General features: G+C 35.5%; 1 protein-coding gene across 4 annotated transcripts in view; it reads left to right on the top strand.

The window, feature by feature from the left end:
* Nucleotides 1-20,304, top strand: part of LOC127876389 (amyloid protein-binding protein 2-like) — a 42,993-nt gene extending 22,689 nt beyond the window's left edge. The window contains exons 7-14 of one of the 4 annotated variants that reach the window (XM_052421577.1): nucleotides 2,861-2,966; nucleotides 4,211-4,415; nucleotides 5,370-5,550; nucleotides 5,908-5,937; nucleotides 11,324-11,496; nucleotides 12,169-12,189; nucleotides 16,492-16,577; nucleotides 17,883-20,304. In XM_052421577.1, the coding sequence (XP_052277537.1) occupies nucleotides 2,861-2,966; nucleotides 4,211-4,415; nucleotides 5,370-5,550; nucleotides 5,908-5,937; nucleotides 11,324-11,496; nucleotides 12,169-12,189; nucleotides 16,492-16,577; nucleotides 17,883-18,080 (1,000 nt within the window). In that variant the 3' untranslated portion in view covers nucleotides 18,081-20,304. The remainder of the gene's footprint in view (nucleotides 1-2,860; nucleotides 2,967-4,210; nucleotides 4,416-5,369; nucleotides 5,551-5,907; nucleotides 5,938-11,323; nucleotides 11,497-12,168; nucleotides 12,190-16,491; nucleotides 16,578-17,882) is intronic. The other 3 variants (XM_052421579.1, XM_052421578.1, XM_052421580.1) reach the window with 3 other exon arrangements.
* Nucleotides 20,305-27,834: the final 7,530 nt, after the last annotated feature.

The raw sequence follows: 27,834 nt of genomic DNA, 5'->3' as shown, positions 1-27,834 counted from the left end.
ACTGAAGGCACTACTGCTCCACAGAGTTTAATGTTGTCTATATCTGCTATAACTGAAGGCACTACTGCTTCACAGAGTTTAATGTTGTCTATATCTGCTATAACTGAAGGCACTACTGCTCCACAGAGTTTAACGTTGTCTATATCGGCTATAACTGAAGGCACTACTGCTCCACAGAGTTTAATGTTGTCTATATCTACTATAACTGAAGGCACTACTGCTCCACAGAGTTTAACGTTGTCTATATCTACTATAACTGAAGGCACTACTGCTCCACAGAGTTTAATGTTGTCTATATCTGCTATGACTGAAGGCACTACTGCTCCACAGAGTTTAACGTTGTCTATATCTACTATAACTGAAGGCACTACTGCTCAACAGAGTTTAACGTTGTCTATATCTGCTATAACTGAAGGCACTACTGCTTCACAGAGTTTAATGTTCTCTATATCTACTATAACTGAAGGCACTACTGCTCCACAGAGTTTAATGTTGTCTATATCTGCTATAACTGAAGGCACTACTGCTCCACAGAGTTTAATGTTGTCTATATCGGCCATAACTGAAGGCACTACTGCTCCACAGAGTTTAATGTTGTCTATATCGGCTATAACTGAAGGCACTACTGCTCCACAGAGTTTAACGTTGTCTATATCTGCTATAACTGAAGGCACTACTGCTCCACAGAGTTTAACGTTGTCTATATCTGCTATAACTGAAGGCACTACTACTCCACAGAGTTTAACGTTGTCTATATCTGCTATAACTGAAGGCACTACTGCTTCACAGAGTTTAACGTTGTCTATATCGGCTATAACTGAAGGCACTACTGCTTCACAGAGTTTAATGTTGTCTATATCTGCTATGACTGAAGGCACTACTGCTTCACAGAGTTTAACGTTGTCTATATCGGCTATAACTGAAGGCACTACTGCTCCACAGAGTTTAATGTTGTCTATATCTGCTATAACTGAAGGCACTACTGCTCCACAGAGTTTAATGTTGTCTATATCTGCTATAACTGAAGGCACTACTGCTCCACAGAGTTTAATGTTGTCTATATCGGCTATAACTGAAGGCACTACTGCTTCACAGAGTTTAATGTTGTCTATATCTACTATAACTGAAGGCACTACTGCTTCACAGAGTTTAATGTTGTCTATATCTGCTATAACTGAAGGCACTACTGCTCCACAGAGTTTAATGTTGTCTATATCTACTATAACTGAAGGCACTACTGCTTCACAGAGTTTAATGTTGTCTATATCTGCTATAACTGAAGGCACTACTGCTCCACAGAGTTTAATGTTGTCTATATCAGCTATAACTGAAGGCACTACTGCTCCACAGAGTTTAACGTTGTCTATATCTGCTATGACTGAAGGCACTACTGCTCCACAGAGTTTAATGTTGTCTATATCGGCTATGACTGAAGGCACTACTGCTACACAGAGTTTAACGTTGTCTACATCTGCTATGACTGAAGGCACTACTGCTCCACAGAGTTTAATGTTGTCTATATCGTCTATGACTGAAGGCACTACTGCTCCACAGAGTGTAACGTTGTCTATATCTACTATAACTGAAGGCACTACTGCTTCACAGAGTTTAATGTTGTCTATATCGTCTATGACTGAAGGCACTACTGCTCCACAGAGTGTAACGTTGTCTATATCTACTATTACTGAAGGCACTACTGCTCCACAGAGTTTAATGTTGTCTATATCGTCTATGACTGAAGGCACTACTGCTCCACAGAGTGTAACGTTGTCTATATCTACTATAACTGAAGGCACTACTACTCCACAGAGTTTAATGTTGTCTATATCGTCTATAACTGAAGGCACTACTGCTCCACAGAGTTTAATGTTGTCTATATCGGCTATAACTGAAGGCACTACTGCTCCACAGAGTTTAATGTTGTCTATATCGTCTATGACTGAAGGCACTACTGCTACACAGAGTTTAATGTTGTCTATATCTGCTATAACTGAAGGCACTACTGCTCCACAGAGTTTAATGTTGTCTATATCGTCTATGACTGAAGGCACTACTGCTACACAGAGTTTAATGTTGTCTATATCTACTATAACTGAAGGCACTACTGCTCCACAGAGTTTAATGTTGTCTATATCGTCTATGACTGAAGGCACTACTGCTTCACAGAGTTTAACGTTGTCTATATCGTCTATAACTGAAGGCACTACTGCTCCACAGAGTTTAATGTTGTCTATATCGTCTATGACTGAAGGCACTACTGCTACACAGAGTTTAATGTTGTCTATATCGGCTATAACTGAAGGCACTACTGCTCCACAGAGTTTAATGTTGTCTATATCTGCTATAACTGAAGGCACTACTGCTCCACAGAGTTTAACGTTGTCTATATCGGCTATAACTGAAGGCACTACTGCTCCACAGAGTTTAATGTTGTCTATATCTGCTATAACTGAAGGCACTATTGCTCCACAGAGTTTAATGTTGTCTATATCGGCTATAACTGAAGGCACTACTGCTCCACAGAGTTTAATGTTGTCTATATCGTCTATGACTGAAGGCACTACTGCTACACAGAGTTTAATGTTGTCTATATCTACTATAACTGAAGGCACTACTGCTTCACAGAGTTTAACGTTGTCTATATCTGCTATAACTGAAGGCACTACTGCTCCACAGAGTTTAATGTTGTCTATATCTGCTATAACTGAAGGCACTACTGCTCCACAGAGTTTAACGTTGTCTATATCTGCTATAACTGAAGGCACTACTGCTCCACAGAGTTTAACGTTGTCTACATCTGCTATAACTGAAGGCACTATTGCTCCACAGAGTTTAACGTTGTCTATATCTGTTTTTGCAGTCATCACTTTGGCAAGAGGAATCCTCTCTACCTAAAGGCCTTGCTACATCTGTGCCACTTCTCTACGGAGTTTAAGCAGGATGAGTCAGGGTTGCAGCTTGCAATGGTACGTCCACATTGAAATTGGGGCTAGAACTTGTGTTGTAATAAGATGAGCAGTTATATCCAAAATATATAGGTATTGAGGAAATATATATTTTTTGTTGAAGTTTGTATGTTTTGCTTATTGTATTCTTTTCTCACACAGCGATAGCTTTTTTGTGAAATAATTCTGGTACATATAAATTAATGACATGGCTATAATGTCATTTCACAGTATTGTGTCTTATATTGTTGAAGCATATTTTTGGCCCATCATTTACATCTCCAGGCCTGTCTACTATTCTCTCCATCTGTACCTGGTTAACCCTAGTAGACACTTTTAACGCCATCAATACTTTTGGCCAAACAATTTTGATACTTGCATGAATGTTGCATTTGAACTTGATATTAATCTGATTTAGGACTTAAACTAATTCAGAAGGTTCAAATTCTTTGTAATTCCAAATGACGCGTTTTGTCTAACACCATTACCCATTGCTACAAAGCTTTAATACTTGCATGTTAGTTATCTACGAACACTTTCAACACACATGCATCACCTGACGTAATTTTTAGCGAGGCTGTTTTCCGAGAAAACCCGAGGTATTGTCATAGCCTGCTCGTCGTCCGACGTCCACCGGCGTCTTGCTGAAACCTTAACATAGGCTCTAAAATCATAGTGCTTCCACATACAACTTTGAAACTTCATATGTAGATGCTCCTTGATGAGTTTTACATGCCACACCCATTTTGGGTCACTAGGTCAAAGGTCAAGGTCACTGTGACCTCTTAAAAAAAATAATTAAAAAAATTCTGACAAGCTTTCGCAGCTGAGCGTGGCAACCATTATGCTGTGTTCTTGTTATCTTTATATTGACCTACTTGTAATTTTTCAAATTCATAAGCTTCAAATACTTTGTTTACCCAAAATGATGTGTTTTCATCTTACATCAATAGTGTATCTGCAAAGCTTTTCTACTTGCATGCATGATGCCTTTGAACTCTACAAATACGTCCACTTTATCCGACTTCATTTTGATAATGGCATTGACCTCCCTTTGGACTTTGAAGGAATGGAAAACTATGCATATGCATATACTAGTAATTAGTACACAGATGTGTTTAGTTAAGTGCTTAAAACTCATATTTTGATAATAAATTGTAATAGGTAACCAATGTGATATTCATAAATTCAGTGATTTCATTTACAATTTATGTGCATTATTTCCATATGTTTATAATTTAATTAAATGTATTCTGGTGTTTCAGTACACCCTATCGACTGCCAAGAAGATTTACTGCTGTGACACCATTGAGCTGGCGTTTGCCCACCGTGCGGCCAGCAAGGCGCTGATGGTGTGTCAGAGGTTTGACACAGAGAAGTATTACTATCACGCATATGAGGGGCTGCGTATCGCCAGGAGGATACTCACAGAGGACCATCCCATGCTCTACCTCTTCCTCCATACATCCGGTAAAACATAGAGAGCACTATTATGATGTTAAAACTAGACATTTAACATAACAATAACTTACACATTAAATTACAATAAAATTTGCTGTGTCAACAATGCTTTGTTTTCATGAATTTGGTTGAATAATCCAGGTGTAGAATTGCTTTTTTAAAACGGATTTTACCGCAAATATTTTGTTTTGATTAGAATAAAATCCTTAAAAATGAAATTGTGTCCATGCATCCATGAATTTGGTTAAAAAATACTATTCAAATGCTCTAAAACATAGTCCATGTTAATAAGAAATTCAAGGAAATAGCTTATTATATCTAAATTATCTATATGAAATTCATGAATTCACAGTTTTGTGTGAGAAAAGCACCATATATATTTCCATTATAGTTTGATGTCTTATTCAAATTTCACATTTCACAGTGTTTCTTGTACTTGGTGAAAAATAAGAAAGAACGTGAAATGAGAGAGATTGCAAAAACAAATAATTTTGTATTTGAATTCTTTTGCATACTCATTAAGGTTATCTAGTATTTTTGCCAACTGACTTTGTAATCTGCTCTCCAATGCCTGTAGGAGGCATCTGAGACAGGGACTTTTAAAATCTTATTTATATTCTTGAAAACTGACTATGCCTGGTAATGTTTATAAAATGAGAAGGCATTGATATCCATACACAGTCCTTAAAAAGGTTCTCCTATAACATTGACGTTTTTCTGAAATTCATAAAGTGAACAAGTTTACCCTTTGCATGCTGGAAAATTTGTTGTCTGCAAAAATGTTGTCTGCTGAATTTCTAAAATTAGCATTTTCTTCGATTTTTTTCAAAGAATACTATCAGAATAGCAAACAGTTTGGATCCTGATGAGACGCCACATTCTGTGGCGTCTCATCTGGATCCAAACTGTTTGCAAAGGCCTTCAAAATTCGGTTCCAGCTTTGAAAGATTTAATTCATTTCAGCGTCTGCTCTGCAGTGGAAGGCGTTCCACGCTAGCAAGGAGTCCCAAGACCGGACCCTGGCCCTGGCTGAGGGCGAGGCACGCAAGGCCCTGGAGCTGGTCATTCAGCACTACGGGGAGGTCAGCCTGCGCACTGCACAGGTCTACTCACTGCTCGGGCAGGTCTACTCTAAAATGGACAGGTAAGATAGGCCCGGAAACAGAGGTCCTTTCCAGGGTTTTTTACGAGTAATGTCGTCATCATTCCTAAGTTTTTGTTTTTTTGTTGTTTTTCAACAAAGTGAATAAGCTGATGTGTTTTTTGTTTTTATAGGTATTTAGATAATATCAGAAAATTTAACTTTAAAAATTTATTGAAATTATCTTTATAAAGAGAGATTGCTGGGGTTTTTTAAATATAAAAAACACATATTCAAATGCTGCAGGGTTATACTTTGTTATCAATAACTAAAGGCTGAGTCTGAAGTAATTTGAGTTGATGATGTTGTTTTAAGACTTATCTTTGTATGTTTTCATTGCTGTGTATGATTGATCTTCAGAAATACAATGCCCGAACTGGCGAAACATCCGTAAGTTCCAAATTCCCTCCCCTAGCCCTGATTTCTTTCCCCAGTTCCCTCCCCTGATCCTTATGGCTACATTATCTTACCAACCATATGCTCCTTTCATGAAGGATTATGATCAGCTGCTGGTATATTCTGATTATCTGACTTAAAGCTACCAGTTTGTTCTTATTTACTTTTATGTTCTATTTGACTGAAAGCTCAGTTGTCTTTATTATCCCCCTACCAGTTTCACCGGAGGGGACTTATGGTTTGCGCTCTGTGCGTCTGTGAGTCTGTCTGTTTGTCTGTCACACTTTTCTGGATCCTGCGATAACTTTAAAAGTTTGTCCTATTTTTTTTATGAAACTTAAAACATGGATAGATGGCAATATGGACATTATGCACGTCATTTTATTTTGTTCCTACGCCAAAAATTCTGGTTGCTATGGCAACAAATAGACTAAAAATACTGCTGAAAAAGGTGGTTTTCGTGATCCTGCGATAACTTTAAAAGTTCTTAATATTTTGTCACGAAACTTGAAAAATGGATCGATGGCAATATGGACATTATGAACGTCATTTCATTTTGGTCCTACTTCAAAAATTCTGGTTGCTATGGCAACAAATATATAAACAAATCTGACAATGGTGGAATTTCTGACAATGGTGGAGCCGGTAGGGGACATAATAAATTATATTGCTTGGTAATAGTCTTGTTCTATTTATTTTAAAAAATAAATTGTTTTGACATGTTGAAATTTAGAAATCTTATAGGCCTACTACATTGTTATTAATTAATTCCTCTTTAAGACATTTTATTTGCATGGTTTAATAATAATGGAGATAATATATTCTATAAATTATTAATAATATAAAAATTAATATGCAACAGGGAGCATGGAAAGTGCCCTTTTAACAAAATACTGCACGCTAGAAAGTGCCCTTTTGACAAAATAGCCCCCCCCCCCTGCCCTTTTCAAATCCTAGCTGGAGAACTGCTTAAGCATATTTCATATTAAGATTTCATTTAAATCAGACTGGCATGAAATACATCTGTTTAAGATCAGTAAGATCAGCTTGTTTTATGCTTAAACAATATTTTTACACTACTGCCTATTGGTCATTGCTAGTTTTTAGTCATTTTGCTACATACATTCAGTGGGATTTGTTTGCTGCATTTAGTTTTTATTTGTCTAATGTAAATGCTTATTTTAAGTTTTTAATTTCAATTTAATTGAGAGGCCTTTTCCTGTCGTATCTATAGGTCCTTTAACGAACTCATTCCCAAAACGAATATGAAAAAAATGCAGAAAAAATCATCAGAATTTCCAAAAATAGATCAATTTTTTTTAGAAAGAAGTGTGATTATAATGATTATTATATCTCAATTTTATTTTAATTACATCTTTCAAATTATAATTATTATTAATTTTGTTGTGTTCTTTTAATATTAGTTATAATAAAGAGTTATATTAAATTAGTTTTCCCAAATCAGTGGACTTTTTGCACACACAAATTCCCAATCACAAACTTTCATGTTTTCCCAAAATGGTCAGGAAAATGCCTGATTGATGTTAAATGTTTAGATTGCAAATTGGATTAAATAATTATTTAAAAAAATTGTTGTGTTTCTATTACAATTGAAAAACTTAAAATATCAGACACTGATATAAAATTGTCATTTTTCATTTGCCTGTGCCATCAACCTCGTCATTCCATGTTTTGCAATATGTTATCGCTGAGACAATATTTTAAAATTATCCCTTGTTATTTGTTTTATAATATCTCACACACTATATGAACCAAGTCATGCAAAAATGGGTCTTATGCCATATGCAGCCAAAGAAGCTACATCCAAGACTGTGTATCTACGGAATCTAGTCCATAGCTATCCTGTCTGCTTATGACAAACCTTGCAATTGGGCAAGCTTGTCTGGACCTACACTGGCTGCACATGAATTAAGACCCATTTTCTCATGATGTGACTCATATTTATCTTGGTAAAATAAGCTATATATTATCCTCATAGCCTATATCATTGGTAAAATTGGATCTTTCATTATTGATCAATTAGACTGTCATGAAACAGACCTGTTTTAGATGGATGAATTGATAAGTTTCAAAGATTTGAAAAAAAAGTGTACCAGTATTTAAGTCAGCAAAGTCACGTAACTGACATAATACACTGTACATATCGTTTTGTTTATGAGTATCCCTTATTTCTCTGTCGCTTTCTTCAAAAATGAAGTAGCATGTGGATCAATCACATTACAAAATAATTATAAATGTTTTAATGGCAAATCATTAAGATGAAAGCCTTTTAATCCATGTTGAAACACTGGTTGAGGGCGCCATGTGTTCATTTCCTAAATAATTTTTGTAACAATACTTTTGCGCTTTACTTCTGATGCTATAATATGTCAAGTTCAACCATTTCATAGTACAAGCAAAAAAATAAATAAAATGTCTGAACAAGTCTTAAGCTAATATTCCTGCCAAATGGGGTTCATCATATGAAATAATGCTTTAGCATTGTTTTAGTTATGCTCTTTATGCCCCCCTTCGAAGAAGAGGGGGTATATTGTTTTGCACGTTGGTAGGTCGGTCAGTCAGTCCGTCCGCCCACCAGATAGTTTCCGGATCATAACTCAAGAACGCTTAGGCCTAGATCATGAAACTTAATAGGTAGATTGATCATGATTGGCAGATGACCCCTATTGATTTTGAGGTCACTGGGTCAAAGGTCAAGGTCACAGTGACTCGAAACAGTAAAATGGTTTCCTGATGATAACTCAAGAATGCTTACGCCTAGGATCATAAAACTTAATAGGTACATTGATCATGACTCGCAGATGACCCCTATTGATTTTTAGGTCACTATGTCAAAGGTCAAGGTCACGGTGACTCAAAACAGAAAAATGGTTTCCGGATGATAACTCAAGAACCCTTACGCCTATGATCACTAAACTTCATAGGTACATTGATCATGACTGGCAAATGACCCCTATTGATTTTCAGGTCACTAGGTCAAAAATCAAGGTCACGATGACTCGAAACAGTAAAATGGTTTCCTGATGATAACTCAAGAATGCTTACGCCTAGGATCATGAAACTTCATAGGTATATTGATCATTACTGGCAGATGACCCCTATTGATTTTCAGGTCACTAGGTCAAATGTCAAGGTCACAGTGACTCGAAAAAGTAAAATGGTTTCCAAATGAGAACTCAAGAATGCATAGGCCTAGGATCAAGAAACTTCATAGGTACATTGATCATGACTGGCAGATGACCCCTATTGATATTTCAGGTCACTAGGTCAAAGGATAAGGTCACAGTGACTTGAAACAGTAAAATGGTTTCCGGATGATTACTCAAGAATACTTAGGCCTCGGATCATGAAACTTCATAGGTACATTTATCATGACTGGTAGATGACCCCTATTGATTTTCAGGTCACTAAGTCAAAGGTCAAGGTCACAGTGAAACACTGACAGCCCATATTGGGGGCATGCATGTTTTACAAACAGCCCTTGTTTTAGTTTGTTTTTGGTTAAGTTATGCATTTGCTGCAGGACAGGCTATTTATGCTTAAGCATTTGTTACTATTTATCAGTAAGTTGATAGATTTTAACATTTGTGAAATACCCTTGATTTATTAGTGCAGCTGTTTTTGGAGAAAACCCAAGGTATTGTCATAGCCAGCTCGTTGTGTCGTCCGCTGTCCACCGTAGGCAACGCGCTAAAACCTTGACATTTTGCTCTAAAATCAAAATGTTTCCACCTACAACTTTGAATCTTCATATGTAGATGAACCTTGATAAGTTCTACACGCCACACCCATTTTTGGGTCACTAGGTCAAAGGTCAAGGTCACTGTGACCTTTAAAAAAAAAAGACAAGTTTTCATTTATTCAAAACTGCCCCGCAGCCGAGCCTTGGCACCTGTTATGCGGTGCTCTTGTTAGGCTTACCATTGGTTTATTTATATTATAGAGATAGCTAAGTTTATTGTGTTTTTTAAGTTTAAGATTTGCCATTTTCTTGAGTCTTTGCATCCACAGACAGAGGGGGTAATCACGTGACAAGATGGCGATGTCCATGCAGAGACTGGTATTTTTACCGCCGTGTTTTACCCTTTATTACTTGTATTGATTGTTAAATGGCACTCACTTTCCAGCCATACCAACAAGAAAGTGTTAAGTGTCTATTTCGTATTAATATTTACTCTTTATCCCAACTTCACTTGTTGCGATTTTATTCAAAGCGAGAGCTTTAATTAAGTAACCTGCAAAGAAATTTTGCAGCAAATAAAGTCGAGATGTAGAGCGAGTATCAATACAATATAAACGCTAATCACTTTCTTGCCTATATGGCTGGAAAGTGAGCAGAATTTTAACATAAATACAGTAATATAAGGTATAAAACGGCAAAAAAAACATGTCTAGGCATGGAGATCGCCATCTTGTTTGTCACATGATTACCCCCTCTGACAGAGTGGCAGGCATAAAACATGGCCTTTGACAGTCGATCCCTCTGTATGGCCGTCCATATGTGTTCTAAACATCCTTTAACTGCTTGGTGGATCTCACTCAAATTTTAAACTTTTAAACATTAAAACTTTAAATAACATTTTTGATACGTCTATTATGTTTGGATATGTTGACCTTTGATTAATATGCATTATACTATTGAATACATGTTCTGACACATTTACCAGTAGTCTGTTTTACAGTGCTTTATATGAGCCTTGTTCTGAGAAAACTGGGCTTATTGCGTGTGCGTAAAGTGTCATCCCAGATTAGCCTGTGCAGTATGCACAGGCTAATCAGGGATGACACTTTCCGCCTTAACTTTATTTTCAGTAAGGAGGGACTTCCTTGAAACTAAAATTACCATAAAAGCGGAAAGTGTCGTCCCAGATTAGCCTGTGCGGACTGCAGAGGCTAATCTGGGACGACGCTTTATGCACATGCATTGAGCCCAGTTTTCTCAGAACGCGACTCATATAATGTCAATAAAATTGGTTAATGAATTTCTGCAGTGTATAGTTGGTTGTGCATGGAAAATATTGAACTGCTTTATGTAGGCATGTATTTTGCTAAATTGTTTTATTATATCAGAAGATATGTGACATAAAATTAATGTTAAAATATTGTAGTGAATTATCTATGTTAAGGCTATAATGTCTATAAATAAAAATGTGATTAACCCTTCCTGCTCCGATGCAAATTGTAAATGGCTATATGCAACCAGCATAAAACCAGAACAGCCTATAAGGAACAGCCTTCAAGTCACTTGCAGTCTGTTCAGGTTTTATGCTGTTTGATGCTATTGGTATCTTAGGGTTGGAAATGAGGCTATTAAAAAAAGAGACTTGAAGCTGACATTTCGCCGTTGCCATGGTTGCAGGCTGCAGGTGGCAGAAGACATGCTTCAGACGAGTGTGGCGCTGATGAAGCTGTGTCAGCCCAGTACCAGCTACTTCCGTCTGCTCGCAGCAGCAACGCTCGGCACCTTCTATAAGATCACAGAAAAACCTAAAGAGTGTATCATGATCCTGAGAGTTGTGGTCGACAGCATAGGTGAGTTGCTCTATGTGGTAAAGCTGCACCAAGACTCTACTTTGCACTGTTAAGTAACCATTAGGCAGCAATTTTATATCCCCACCACTATAGTGGGGGACATATTGTTGTTGCCCTGTCTGTTGGTTTGTTGCTTTGTTTGCTCCAACTTTAACATTTTGCTATAACTTTTGCAATATTGAAGATAGCAACTTCATATTTGGCATGCATGTGTATCTCATGATGGAGCTGCACATTTTGAGTGGTGAAAGGTCACAGTAAAGGTCATCCTTCAAGGCCAAAGGTCAAATATATGGGTCAAAATTGCTCATTTAATGCACACTTTTGCAATATTGAACATAGCAACTTGATATTTGGCATGCATAAATATCTCATGGGGCTGCACATTTTGCGTAGTGAAAGGTCAAGGTCGTCCTTCAAGGTCAAAGGTCAAATATATGGGGACATTTGTTAAACTTTGTATATTCTACAATGTTTAATATACATTTGAATAATTGTAGATTATTAGTTCTAGTAATGCATTCTGAAGATTTCAGATTTTTAAGAAAAGAAGCTTTTTTGTAAATTAACTCATTTAATGATGTTATTACCTAAAAAAGGAGATTTTAAGGTTTTAGAAGAGAAATAGATGATGCACAATAATAGTACCATTTTATATTGCCTTCATTTTAGCAAGCATGCTTTATACCCAAGGTAAACCATCAAGCTTAAAGAGCAGTCATAGACGTAGTGCAGTACTTTATATATTAAATTAATTTTGCTGTAACGCTGAATGTTTATACAGAAATGCGTATCTAGAGTAGGACGCCTTTCTGTTGTAGTTTTGAAATGCATGGCATCAATTAGTATTGCTAGGACTATAGTGATGGTAGGCTTCATTCTGCCTGTGCTGCTAGCCTACTCGTATGCTTGCTTCTGTACCAATCTTCTTTCTGCATCTTCATTAAAGTTTGCATTTAATTGTCATGAAACTTTCACAGATACATTATCTCCAAGACCATACTGTCAAGGCTTTGTGATTTAGTTTATTTTAAAGAAGTTATTGCCCTTTGTTTTAAATGACAAAGAAAGGCTTTTTTGAGCATATATTCCTACATTTTGCGGTCAATGTTCATAAAACTTTAACTGAATTATAATCTCCAATTGCTACAGTTTATATTATCAAGGTTTTGCAATAAAGCTATTTTTAGCTTGTTTGAGTACAAAGTGCTCAAAATAAGCTATTTTGGTCAACCTATGTCCTGCATCATTGCTTGTGTGGTGTGCAACGTCAACTTTTAGCTCGTTACCACTAAAAAGGCCATATTGGTCATCCAATCTTTATGAAACTTGGTAAGAATGTTAACCTTGGCAATCTATAGAATAAATCTGGTCTGGTGCCTCCAAATAGGGGGTAATGAGGTCAATTCTTCGAAAACCTGTGTCACTACATCATTAGCAACATTTATGACTCAATCTTGATGAAACTTGGTCAGAAAGTAATTATCGACATTATCTAGGCTAAGCTTGAATATAGGTTATGTGTTTTTAAAAACTAGGTCAACGTACAGGTCAAATCTTACAAAATATTGTTACCACTCTAGATGCACCATTTCTGACTCAATCTCGATAGATCTCCAAAAATAAGGTCACCGGGATAAATCTTAAACAATGTTACTGCTTTGAGGGTACATTTTTGACTCAGTCCTGATGAACCTAATTGGGAAGAATGTTTATTTTGGCAATATGAAGGCCATTTTTTTATTTGGGTCAAGTGAGGTTAATACCTAGATCATAAGGTCAAGTCTTCAACAACTGGCGTTGGCAAACTCAGGTGAGCACTAAAAGGCCATCATGACCCTCTGTTTTTTAGTGAGTTTTTGTCAAATTTTGCCAAATTAAAAATTATGTTTGCCAAATGTGTTTTTATTAGTTATTGGCCATTTTGTTAAATTACATAATTATAAAAGCCTCTGTGAGCAAATTATATTTTGCTTGCCTTGTTTTCCAATCATTCTCAGTATAGTATTACATGTATCCTGAAGCTACAATGCTTTTTGTCATGGTATTTGTAATTGTCCTTTGTTTCAAAGTACATAATGCCAGGGCCTAGCTTGTGATTGCAGGTTTTCTTTTATTATCAATTGCAAATTAATACTGAACCCTTTCATTAATAATGCACCCTTGACATAGAATATACCATCTTTAACAGCAATTTATTATATTTAATTTTATTTTGCTTCTTATTGTGCATGTTCTTAAAAAAAACGCGTATGTCATATTTGATCATTTTTAACAAGACAAAATACTTGTTATCCAGGAGAATTTAAGTAATGTTATACAAGATGAGGTTTTATTGCTGATCGATATAATTGAGGTTTATGAATCAATTATAAAAGCATGTTTGTCATAAAATACTTGCCTATTTGTATGTTTTGAAATGAGTTTGATACTATTGTAATCTGTTCAGTGTAAAATGCAAAGTGTTCACAAAGTTCCAGGCACAACTGGTGTTTGACTTAACGTTATGCAGTTTTCGCAGTTACATTTTTCACCAATGGTTGTCTGGCATTTTCTTAGAGACTATAATAAAGCTTTTTGATAGGATGTCATATCCAGCAGATAATGTTTTAAAATACATTTTTTCTTTAATGCACCAAAATGTATGTACGCTATTTTTCTAGAACATGAACGTTACCTTCACTTTGACACTCAATAATAAATAACAACCTTCGCAACATTGATAGTGTTCAGATAATGTCAGTTAATTATATTAATTGCATTAACATTTGCAGAATCTTACTTTAACAGAAAAGGAAAGATATGTAATGTATATATGGCAACATTTTTGTTTGTCTCTTTTATATACTACATATCGCAAAATGTTATTTGATAATGTTCAATATATTTCAAAGGATTTTAATGTAGCAGTATTTGCTGAGCAAATTTGAAAGTATTCTATTATAACAATCAAAACAATATTGCCAAGACTAAGACCACATTTAAAACCTGTTGGATCCAAAATGGTGAAACTTGAGAATTCAAGAATTAAAAGTTGTTGTTTTTTTGTAGAGCTTAAGAATACCTCCTTGAAGCTTTAGTTTTCCCGAACAGTTCACAATATTTTATTGTGTTCTTTGCGTAGGTGCATCAAAATAATATTTCCATACTTCTCACGTCACTGTATAGACCATGGTGAGTTTATCAAATTAAACAATGTGAACAGAGTCATATGTTCCGTAGACCCAAAGTTCTAGAGTACACGATTGTTAACTGGTTTTATTTGTTACTAAGATTTTTTTCATGTAATAATTTTAATTTCTAACAATACGCATAAGTGTCTCCCTTATCAAGACATGACATCTTCCTTAAAGCCGGCCGAGTTGATATTGGTATATTTACCCATTTTTGTTATGTGTCGAAAAAAAGTGATTATGAGTCAAACTTTGATGGTATTTATGTCAGATGTGCAAAAAATTTGGTAAAAATCGGTCAAGAAATGCCAAAATTCAGTACAAAGATAGGGCTTTTCAATTTCTGTCCATGGACAGAAATGATCTTAATTTAAACACACGTGGGTCACATGTAAAACTACGTGACCATGTTCACAACGCCATTTGCATGAATGATGAATAATAATGACATTACCAGTTTAAATATATGCTAACTTACACATGAAGATTTCGTTTAAATAATGTTCTCATTATGTTGTTTTATAGTGCCGATTTAATTCATAAATACACTCCGTCTGCTTTATGTCTACATTTTCAATACTTGTATAACCCGCCCCATGTTAACGTTACTATCAACCGCTTGTTTTCACGTAGTTTAAATCTCTACTGATACACGTTTTATCGTCTGCTATGATTTATTTTTACCTTGTCAATATAAAATGCCCGTTAACGTTTAATTCATGGGCGCAGCCATCTTTATTTGTACATGTAATTAACTTGATTATTTTAAGCTCGTGTATAGTTTGTCGTGTATCTACAGTTGTAATGTATTTTTTACACATGCAGTCATGTTTGTTTCGTATTGATATCGTATTTGTATAAGGGTAGATAACTTTCTACTGTACAGGAAAAAACTTAAAATATGTCTTTAAACGTACTAAGTATTAACATTAATGGATATAGATCCAAACACAAACCAACTGATTGTGTTATTAAGTAGTTCTTCTTTGTTTTGACATGCGCGGAAGTAGACATCACGTGAAATTGGTGCTCACGTGACCCATAGGGTGTATACGTCACAGGTTAATAATAGTCTTGAGGATTCCGTTAAGTACACAATTAGGTTTCGTATTTTTATGCTTCGGGTATTTTTTGGCACAATTTTTGCAAAACTCAGTATGAAAGAGTTAAGCTTTAGAATGTATCTGACGAATACTAATCAATTCTGGTAAGTTGAGAAAACCAGATTGTTTTGAGAAATATCAACTCGGGTGGCTTTAAGCTGCACTGTGGCAAGTGCAGTACATATTACACTAAACCATCTCAATATATATCTTAGGAACACTTTGATTAAGGTCCAGTTGTACACATAGAAAATACAAATATTTTGTGACCATTACCATTTTGCATAACTATTTTAATTCTATATAATGATATTGTTTTCCATGTTAAAGTATTGATATGATATCTAAGTCATAATGAAGTGATAAAATAAATAATTTCAATTATGTATTTCACCTGTTGGTCTACATTAGTTCATGTGAATGTTTCAAAGTTTATAAGGTCCGTCCACACCGTAGCTTGCATTATATGAGGACCAAGAGGGTTTCCCATGCACTCCTCCCGTATTAACCAACTAGGCTCACAAAAGTTGGGACAAACTTTGAATTATTTTATTTTGCTGTTTGTTTACAAAAAGATATTTAATGTGGTCTTTGCGGGGGGGGGGGGGGGGGAGGTTTTTTCCTGAATAGCCTGTGCATACTGATTTTAAGATGAGTTTTCCAATAACAAGGCTCAGATATCAATATATCGTATGTAAGCATGGCGGTCTCTGTTTCAGACTCCCCAGGGGTGTACATGAAGTGGGTGCACACTTGCTTTGAGAACCTCATACATACCTTGCAGTCTCTCAATATCAACAAACAGGTAACATGGCTTATTTGTCATTTATATATGGTGTGAGTATTGATACCTTCATTCATACTGATATTTGTTGTGAATAATGGATACCCTCACTCATGATTACATGTATACATGTTGTGAACAGTTTATTCCATCACTCACTATGAAACAGCTTGTGAACTCTGCATATTGAGTGCATGATATACATCCATGATTTATACATTTGCAAATATTGCCTGTTTAGATTTCTTTTTAAGTTGTGTTTGGAGAGTATCGTGAAACTAATAAGCTTGAAACTTTATAGGTAACTAGATCTAATTATGCAGCACACAGGAATTATAACTCTTGCTTTTATTTTTTAAGAGTTATTTCCCTTTTGTATTTTAATTAAAATTTTGTATGGAGGACATCTTTACAATTATAAGAGACATGATCTTAAAACTTATTAGTTAGGTAGATATCAATGATGTGTATTGCACAGGAACCATAAGCCTTGCTTCAGTATTTTGAGAGTCTTTGTCCTTAGTTAATTTATTATATCAAATTTTGAATGAGGCATATCTTACAAACTAAGGTGGTATAAACTTTTCATTATAGTTAAATAGAATCTGAATGATGAAAATTGCAGTGTTCAACAGCTATAACTTTTGCTTTTATATTTTCACAGTAATTTTCCTTGTGAATTTTTCTGCTATAGTTTTGTGAAGGGCACATTTTGAATACAACATAAATAATAAAGTAAAATCTTTATATGTATGAAGATTGTTATGTCGGGAAAACAGTTCTTAAAAGTGAACTGCATATGCCCTCTGACAAAGCAACATCAGTGACGTATTTCAGCCATGACAGTAACAACTCTTATTGTTTTGTATGTCAGCTTCATATCTCCTGTACCCATTGAAGTATATTTTTATAAAGTCAATGTAAAACAGATGATTTCAAGTAGTCACGGGTCATAAATCATGCTGACTGAAAGTCCTGGTCACCAATTTAAGTATTCTTTCTCTTACTCTGCCTTTAAAAAAAAAGAGTAAAGATATCAATAATGAAGAAATTTTATGTTTATCTTATAATTCTTACAATTTCATCTTGACAATGCTTTCTTTGTGTCTTCAAACCTGATTTATAAACCCAGAAGTGCTCGTGTTTGGAACAAACAAGACAAAAACTATGAGATATGTTTGGACTATTACATGAGAGATGTTGTTACTCGTATTAATGCATGTGTGTAAAGGGTCTTCCCAGATAAGCCTGTGCAGTTTGCGCAGGCTAATCACTGTAATCAGCAACAATACTTTCCTCCATAACTGTCACTGTCTCTGTTGCCAGGTGGATGCAACTCAGATCCAGCTCTCCCACTGGCTGCGTGACAACCCCCGCTTGGAGACCGTGGTTTCCATGACAACGCTGCATGAGGCCCCCTGCAGTCTGGAGGTATTCATGGGGGAGTTCAACTCCTGGGAGAAACGCACCAAGAAAGCACTAAACTTTGTGAAGGAGGCAAAAACTGGTGACAATCAACAGTAGAGACCAGGAAATTATACATGAAGAGAGCATCCATATTTTAGCTGGGAAGAAAAGCCTTAATGCATGTGCATAAAGTGTCTAATCAGGGACAACACTTTACGCTTTTTATGCCCCCGGATTGAATGATCGGGGTAAATTGTTTTTGGCCTGTCTGTCTGTCATTGTGTGTGTCTGTCTAAAACTGTAATCTTGGTCTGAACTTTTGCAATATTAAAGATGGCAACTTGATATTTGGCATGCATGTGTATCTCATGGAGCTGCACATTTTGAGTGGTGAAAGGTCATCCTTCAAGGTCAAAAGTCAAATATATGGCTTCAAAGGGCAGTAGGGGGCATTGTGTTTCACAAACACAGCTCTTGTTTTGTACATGTATTTTTCATTAAAAAGGAAGTCACTTCTTAGTGAAATCCAGTTTAGGTGGAAAGAGTTATCCCTTATCAGTCTATGGGAACTACTCAGGGTAATCTGGGACAATGCTTTATACACTTGCATTAAGCCCCATTTTCCCTGAGAAAGGCCAATATGTTGGTTTGACATGCATGATCTTACTAGGAGCCATGTCATGTTGGGGTACCTCTGTATTTTTGGGAATAAGGCTTGTATATGTTGAGTTTCTTTGGGAAATCTTAACTCGATATGTACTTAAATAAAAAATGTCTACATGAAAGCAACAAAATATTTAAAAAAAACAACATAGAATTAGTATTCACTAGTTTAGATAATTTAATTTCAAAACAACGTTATATGGAATTGTATTTATTAAGTTATATCTTTCCAAAGGATCTTTGTGACTGTAGATGTGATCATTTGCTCAGTCTGTTAACCCTTTGCATGCTGGGAAATTTGTTGTCTGCTAAAATGTTGTCTGCTGACTTTTTATAATTAGCATTTTCTTAAAAAAAAATTAAAAGAATACTATCAGAATAGCAAACAGTTTGGATCCTGATGAGACGCCACGTTTTGTGGCGTCTCGTCTGGATCCAAACTGTTTGCAAAGGCCTTTAAAATTCGGTTCCAGCACTGAAAGGGTATAGTCTCTCCTATCATTTCTGGCATGTTTGACTTTATAGCCATAGTTTAGTTACTTTTTCTTCCAAGCAATACTAATAATAGCTCATTTTTTTGCACTTTGTATATTGTCTAATATCAGACTTCCATATCTTTCGGCATGTATGCATTGAATGTAATGTAACATAGAAAAAACACCTTCTACCTATGAATGATTACCTTAAATAATTATTCACAGATGCTTGCATCACAAAGACTGTACACTCTGGCTTTATTTATTTAACCCTTTACCACTTAGATATGTCTTTTGATGCATTTGTATTACCACTTAGATAGGTCTTTTGATGCATTTGTATTACCACTTAGATAGGTCTTTTTATGCATTTGTCGTCACATAGAAAGTTGAATTTAGTTAAAGACCTTTCTTACTAGAGACAAGTTTTAAAGGCTTCATTTCCAACCCTTAGTTAATGAAGAGCAGCAAACAGCATAAAACCTGAACAGACTGCAAGTTACTTGCATCAATCTATTTTCCGAAATTGAAGTGCTCTCAGAAATATTTTGTTTTGTGTTTGACATGTGGTTCTGTAACCTCTGGGTACATGTAAGTGTTAAAACTGTACAACATAACGTTTCTGCTGATTTTTTTTCTGCTTTCATGCTTTAACTTTGTAAGCATTTAGCTGTTTATTGATGTTTATATTTCTTTTACATCTTGAACATTCACAAGGATAACAAGGACTTGCCCTTACAACCTGTGTATTCACTTGAAGGTGTTCACATGTCTGTAGATTAAAAAATTTGCTTTCTCTTTTGCTGTGATAAATGCAACTGTGGTAGATTTTGTTAACCATTAAAAGTGAAGTTGTGTGATGCAATTATCATATGTTATTATGTTGTATTTACACTCAGCAAAACATAATGTTGGTAAAAACCAACTCAATTGAAGCATATTTGTAAACTAAATTCAGCATACATGTACTGTACTATAATCTGTTAACTGTGAATTTAATAAAACTGTTATGACCAATACTTTAGCTGCATTTCTAGGTGCTTTGTTTAGAGAAAATTGACCATGATTTTATTTCCTTTCAATAATTGTGTTTGTTATTTATTTATAATATTATATGCAAAAATAACATGTTATGCATTCTCATAAAATGTTTCAGATGTTATACTCCTTTTGTGATAAATGGATTAAATCGTTTAATACTTTTACTAACTTTTTTATTAGTGTTAGTTCCATATTTTTCCATCAAAATCAAATGCAAATAACACTTTAGTATATTTGTTGTGCAATTGTTATGTAGTATATGGAATAAAATGTTCTTTGTAAATGTATTTTTGTTTGATGATGGTGAACGAGTAAACAATATAGTATTTTAAATAGTTTGAAAGTGAATTTTAAAAAGTACTTTTGAAATTATTACATATGAACTCATTTAATATTTGTATATATTGCAATTGGCTTCGGTTTAACTGCTAACCGTTAGCATTAACATTGGGCACATAAACACTCTGTGTTTCGGTTTTAATCACAATATTATTATGCCGATTTTAAAGGCCAAATTCTTGGCAAGAAGGAAGGTACATTATAAAATCCGCCCAGAGCTTGCATTCATGATAATATGTTGACTGAAAAGTATTTCTCATTTCTTACTCAAGAACTAGATTTTGCTTTTATAATAAGAGGTGATTCACTTTCCATTAATTGAGCCGCATCATATCAAAATGGTTTGTATGCCATGATTACGGCCTGTTAACCATTTGCATGCTGGGAAATTTGTCGTCTGCTAAAATGTTGTCTGCTGAAGTTCTAAAATAAGCATTTTCTTCGAATTATTTTCAAAGAATACTATCAGAATAGCAAACAGTTTATATCCTGATGAGATGCCATGTTCTGTGGCGTCTCATCTTGATCCAAACTGTTTGCAAAGGCCATCAAAATTCGGTCCCAGCACTGAAAGAGTTAAGCTCCATACCAGCCTGCGCATTTGCTCAGTCTGATCAGACCCTGTCTGCTATAAAGTCATGCACTATTTCGTAGTCTCAGTGTCAGGTAAGTTAGCTCGCTGGCAGCATATGGGATAGGACCCGTTTTTGCACGACGGGCATAGGACCCGTTTTTGCACGACGTTCCTAAATTCTACAGTTATCTGATGGCATCAAGTGAAATGGTAGACCGTAATATTGGTGGTTGTAAAGGTTACACAGTTTAGCACAATACTTAAGTTTGGTGATTTTGTAAGTAAAATGTATGATATAAATTGAGATACATAATTTGTTTCAAACATCGGGTTACGGAAAGCATAAAAATCGTGCTCAGTTTCCTTCTTTCCTATTTGTATAGATGGACAGGAAACAAAGGTGCATAATTGATTATAGTACTTTTATTACATTTGGTTAACAATGTAGAAATTGTAACATAATAATTATTTTTTAATTATAATAATATAATTATTGATAACAATAATGGTAACATAAACTTACAATCATAATATTAGCATAAGTGTGTATAAATAAATAATTCAAAATATATGCAACAGAATACATGTAAAAGTTGAATTTCTTTAACAAAAATGAATTTCAAAATACACCATTTATACATGAAGATAAATAACATGGAACTAAGGTAATACTTGAGATTTGGTATGAACTTAGAGAAATAATGAACAGCCGTTCGTACATAACTCGTTCGTACTTAACTCGTAAATAACACTATACAATTACATAATACAGTATACGTTTACTGTAAAATAACAAAGAAATCTACATTGAATAGAAGGTGTAAATGATCGAGTATCCCACAACCTCTTAAAAGGCTCATGTATGCTTTATAGATGTATATACCGGTATATTCTGTATATTTTGATGTCTATATTTATTAACACTAATGCGATTAGTATAAAAGGATAAATAAACAGAACTTTCTTGTGTTTTAAAGAATATTTAAGGGTTAAATTATATTCTTAATAGTAATTGACATCAACAGTGTCATCATAAACCACAGAAAAACCTAGCATAACAGGAATAACTTGAGCACTTTCATGTCACAAACAAATGAACCTTGTTGTGGTAAAACTGGGCTTAATGCATGTGCGTAAAATGTCGTCTCACATTAGCCTCTGCAGCCCGCATAGACTTATCTGTGAGAACACTTTCCGTCTAAACTGGATTTGTGTTGAGAAGAGATCTCCTTTAATCGAACATTACCGTAAAAGCGTAGTGTTGCCCCTGATTAGCCTGTGCAGACTTCACAGGCTAATCTTGAACGACACAACGCACATGCATGAAGCCCACTTTTCACAGAACGAGGTGCAATTTATTATATGCCGAATGACTGGAGCTGTATACCGGTAGTTCTAGTTACATTTCCAAAACACATTTGATAAAAGTCATTCAATCTACATATTAATCATTTTTGAAACCTTGGATTGAATATTGAGTTTAGCACTTATTCGTTCACTTTCGTTAGCGTCAACTATACCATTGGTATGGACCTCATTAATTGATCTGTTTAACAAAACCCACAAAAGCGCACGGGCCCTGCGTGGTTGCATCTGGTATAAGCATCTGATGCAGAATCAAAACATTGGTTGACGCGAATGCTGGAAATGGTTTTCAACTGTTATGGAGCACTCAACAGTTTAAACAATAATATTTACCTATTATTTTCTAAAGTTCTTATTCTAGTCAGTGTTTTTTCACTGTTTGAAAATGGGCCCGGGTCCCTATGAATTGGGAACAATCACGTCGTTTTTACAAAAATACGGAAATAACTATGTTCGTTTTTTTGCAAAAAAAATACTTTAAGATTGATAATTTAAGTTATATTAATATTACATTTACTATGTTTAAATTATATAACTATATAGTAGATGAACTAAATGTTGGTACTTATACACAAAAGTGAAAGTATATATTAGGATTTGGTGCACGTGTACTATCTTCTTATTAAGTTTCCAATTGGTTGTATCGAAATTGTTGAACCTTTAAACAAACAAAAAATACATTAATCGCTTGTCTTTATATTTTTCGGCTCACTATTCGTCCAACACGATCTCAATGATTATTGCACAAACTGCGACACCTCCATGTGGGATTTTAGCTCCTGCGCGAAAGTCCATACCTCCCCGAGGCAGCTGACACGGGTTTCCGGCCCCTGCAGGGCGACGAACGCCAGGATCATGACGTTGTCACAGAGATGCGCCACGTAGAGGCTGTCACGTGACACACCTATCATGGTCAGGCTGTCCACTTTGAAACAGATGAATCTCTCGGCGCCGAGAAACAAACCGAACCTGTACTTATGGAAGACGTTAAGCGGAAGTTTAACACAGTTATAAATGGAACGCACGTCTCCGTCCTGGAACTGCAGGTCCGGTGTTCCCGCCAGCGGTTTTCCGCCCTGGTCATAGATGGCGACTCGGGAGATATTGCCCTTACTCACAAAGTAGTTGACACTTTCCTCCCAGTTCATCACTGCGGGCATGCGTGGATGCTTCGGAGGCGCCAGCTGTGGCTGTTGTTGAGGCTCAGATGTTGATGCTGATGCTGTAGCCATGGCAGCGGTGCAAGTATTCCAATGCTGATTGTATCTTAATCAAGTATTCCTTGTGTACCCGAATATCTCCGCATGTGATACCCGACCTACTAAATCCAGTGGAAACCTGATCTTTTTTGCTAATATTTATGAAATTGTTTGCATGCCACAGATGTTTGTTATTTAGCCACCTACGTAAACCTGCATTTATGAGTTTGTAAAGTAGAGGTATGACTTGAAAAGTAATTGCCACTAGTTTAGATATTTAAGAATAAAGCAGTGTACACTCTTCTTCATTCATATCACTAGATTTGTTAACTCCATCAACAACTTGTATGTGACCAGTTCGCAGGCCGTTATGTTTTTACACATATTTGCCTGTGATATGTTAACTTTGTTATTCATGTCTACTCATGCATTAAAAGTGTACCGGTGTTTTAAGACAGGTATACCAAACGTTGTATATACTAGGTGAGTGTATAAAGCGTATAGGTCACAAACTACGGAAGACTTGTGTGCCACAAAGATCTCAGGTTGATATACAACCTGTTCACACCTCGGAGTCGTCTGAGGCATCGACATTCTTGTTACGCAGTATGATTGTCGCACCAATTACTGCGTTGAAACGACTTTTTGATCTGACATAATGCAGTGTCGACTTTCTCAACGGAATCCTGTAAGGTTTATCGTCATTGAAATGAGTTTAATTAAAGTTTTGGCCCTCGACAGTATAATGGCGATAACGCAACGGTACGATGACGAGAACGCGACAAAACGTCAATACGATGACGATAACGCGACGTTGCGATGATGATAATGCGACAGTAGGTAACGAAGACACGATACTACGATTGTACTCTGCTGATAATGCGTTATTATATCGTGCTGTCACCGTCGTGCTGCTGCGTTATCATCGTGTTACTGACATGGAGACGCGTTATCGTCATTTTGATTTATTGTTATCACCATCGTACTGTCGCGTCATTGTCATCGTTTTGGCGCCTTCCTATAAATATCTAACGATAAACACAATGGTCACGTGTTTGAGGTATTTTTACCGTACAAAAAAGAACTGCATCTTCTTGGCTATGTGATTTTTTTTTCAAGGGTTACCATTTTTAAGCTATGACCTTAAAGATACGTTGTATATTCACTGACTTACGTAAGGTTAGTAAGCAGTTATGCAGAGATATCACGTGTCAACTTTACATACCCGTAGCCAGGTTTCGCACCCAACATTTTTTTATCAGTAACTGAGTATGGTCACCAGAATGCATGATTTTAAGTTTCATTTTCAAAATGTTCTAGGGGGACCACCTAAAAATCCCCCGATTGCAGGAGGGGGCCAGCCTCTCCCGCACCTACCTCCTTCGCCACTTCGTTGCTCATTGCTCAATAACACTCGTTGATGGGAAAATTCGCACCCCCCCCCTTTCAAAACCCTGGCTACGGGCCTGAGTCTTATTTTTTGAAAAAAAAACACGCCACTGGCTTATCCATATAAACACACAGAGGCCATAAGCCTATGCAACTTCACGAGAACAACTATTCTCATATAGTTGCATACAAACAAGCAACCATACTTTCCATAATGACCGAATCGCATGCTTCGTAATATCGTGAATGTATAAATCAAGAGACCACGAGACGTGAAACAAAGTTGTGAGTTTCCACGGACCTTATCGACCTCTGTAAGTGCTTACCCTAAACTTTTGTTGATATTCAGTGTTGAGTTTTCGATCAGATGTGCTGCAAATAATAGCATTCGCTGAATGATGTATTACAAATAATGTATAGGAAATATGGTTGAGCTGAATGAAGTATTACAAATAACGTATAGGAAATATGGTTGAGCTGAATGAAGTATTTAAAACTATTCCAAATATTACAACACTCAGTATTGTTTATATATATATATATATATATATATATATATATATATATATATATATATATATATATATATATATATATATATATATATATATATATATATATTCACACATAAGGCAAGTTACGGGGTCTCTGATTTAGAAATAGGTTATGGGGTTCCCACATAAAAAACCTGTATCTCCATACCCTTTTTTATCCGATATTAACACGAATTAAGGTATATAAGGGTACCTTATATATTGTTATTTATGAACACGCCATTTATTTAACGTCTTATACAAGGAAATATATAGCGAACTTATTTGCGAGGTATATACAATTTCAATTTCAGACGTGATTGTGGTTTTCGATTTAAGACCTTATTGTGAGATTTGATTGCATTACCTCCCCTACACCCCCCTCATAGTAATTAAAGGAGCCTAGAATGCGGGGTTGTATATAGACCCCGTTTTTTATATTGACCTCGTAAGTACAGTCTGAAAACTACCGAGACCGCGTAACTGGCACTATATATTGGTATATATATATATATATATATATATATATATATATATTAATTTCATGGTATTAAAAAGTACGGATTTTTGTTAACACTTAAGGTTATATAACGTGTATTATTGCTCTTGCAACAAACACAATTTTAAGAACACATTTTTGGTCGACCTACCTCATTTATCTTGTTTAGACATAAAAGTGAAAATAACTTGTTTGCCCCATGTTTGATCTCTGGTCACATACAATGATAAAGATACGAAAGTCATAAAGCTTCAATCCCTAATGTTCACATGTTAATACAAACAAACCAGACATAGAGTAAGAAACGATCCAACCTGCGTATGTAAAGGACTCACCTCCACACTTTAACACATTTTTGCCTTGTGGACTCTCCCATCCTTCTAAATTGGATCAGTTTATTTCCAAAATTAGGGATGTCTAGTATTTATTTATATATTTAGAATATTTTTTTACAGAAATTTCTTTAAGCAAACAGCGCAGACCCTGATGAGACGCCGCATCATGCGGCGTCTCATCTGGGTTTATGCTATTTGCCAAAGCCTTTTTTCTAGACGCTCTAGGCATAAATGGGTTAAGACGCACAAGTGCCCATTTACGCATGTCAACAAGCTCAAGTAAGCCCAAACACACAGAGGCCATAAGCCTATGCAACTTCACGAGAACAACTATTCTCATATAGTTGCATACAAACAAGCAACCATACTTTCCATAATGACCGAATCGCATGCTTCGTAATATCGTGAATGTATAAATCAAGAGACCACGAGACGTGAAACAAAGTTGTGAGTTTCCACGGACCTTATCGACCTCTGTAAGTGCTTACCCTAAACTTTTGTTGATATTCAGTGTTGAGTTTTCGATCAGATGTGCTGCAAATAATAGCATTCGCTGAATGATGTATTACAAATAATGTATAGGAAATATGGTTGAGCTGAATGAAGTATTACAAATAACGTATAGGAAATATGGTTGAGCTGAATGAAGTATTTAAAACTATTCCAAATATTACAACACTCAGTATTGTTTATATATATATATATATATATATATATATATATATATATATATATATATATATATATATATATATATATATATATATATATATATATATATATATATATATTAATTTCATGGTATTAAAAAGTACGGATTTTTGTTAACACTTAAGGTTATATAACGTGTATTATTGCTCTTGCAACAAACACAATTTTAAGAACACATTTTTGGTCGACCTACCTCATTTATCTTGTTTAGACATAAAAGTGAAAATAACTTGTTTGCCCCATGTTTGATCTCTGGTCACATACAATGATAAAGATACGAAAGTCATAAAGCTTCAATCCCTAATGTTCACATGTTAATACAAACAAACCAGACATAGAGTAAGAAACGATCCAACCTGCGTATGTAAAGGACTCACCTCCACACTTTAACACATTTTTGCCTTGTGGACTCTCCCATCCTTCTAAATTGGATCAGTTTATTTCCAAAATTAGGGATGTCTAGTATTTATTTATATATTTAGAATATTTTTTACAGAAATTTCTTTAAGCAAACAGCGCAGACCCTGATGAGACGCCGCATCATGCGGCGTCTCATCTGGGTTTATGCTATTTGCCAAAGCCTTTTTTCTAGACGCTCTAGGCATAAATGGGTTAAGACGCACAAGTGCCCATTTACGCATGTCAACAAGCTCAAGTAAGCCCAAACAGTTATGTTTACGGTTGATCAGTTTTTCGAGCTCAAGTTAATGGCTACGAAAAATAAGTTAAATGGTATGTTATGTCAAA

Source organism: Dreissena polymorpha, chromosome 4 (assembly GCF_020536995.1).
Source record: "Dreissena polymorpha isolate Duluth1 chromosome 4, UMN_Dpol_1.0, whole genome shotgun sequence".
NCBI lineage: Eukaryota > Metazoa > Mollusca > Bivalvia > Myida > Dreissenidae > Dreissena > Dreissena polymorpha.
This window is presented reverse-complemented; position numbering and strand designations above follow the sequence as displayed.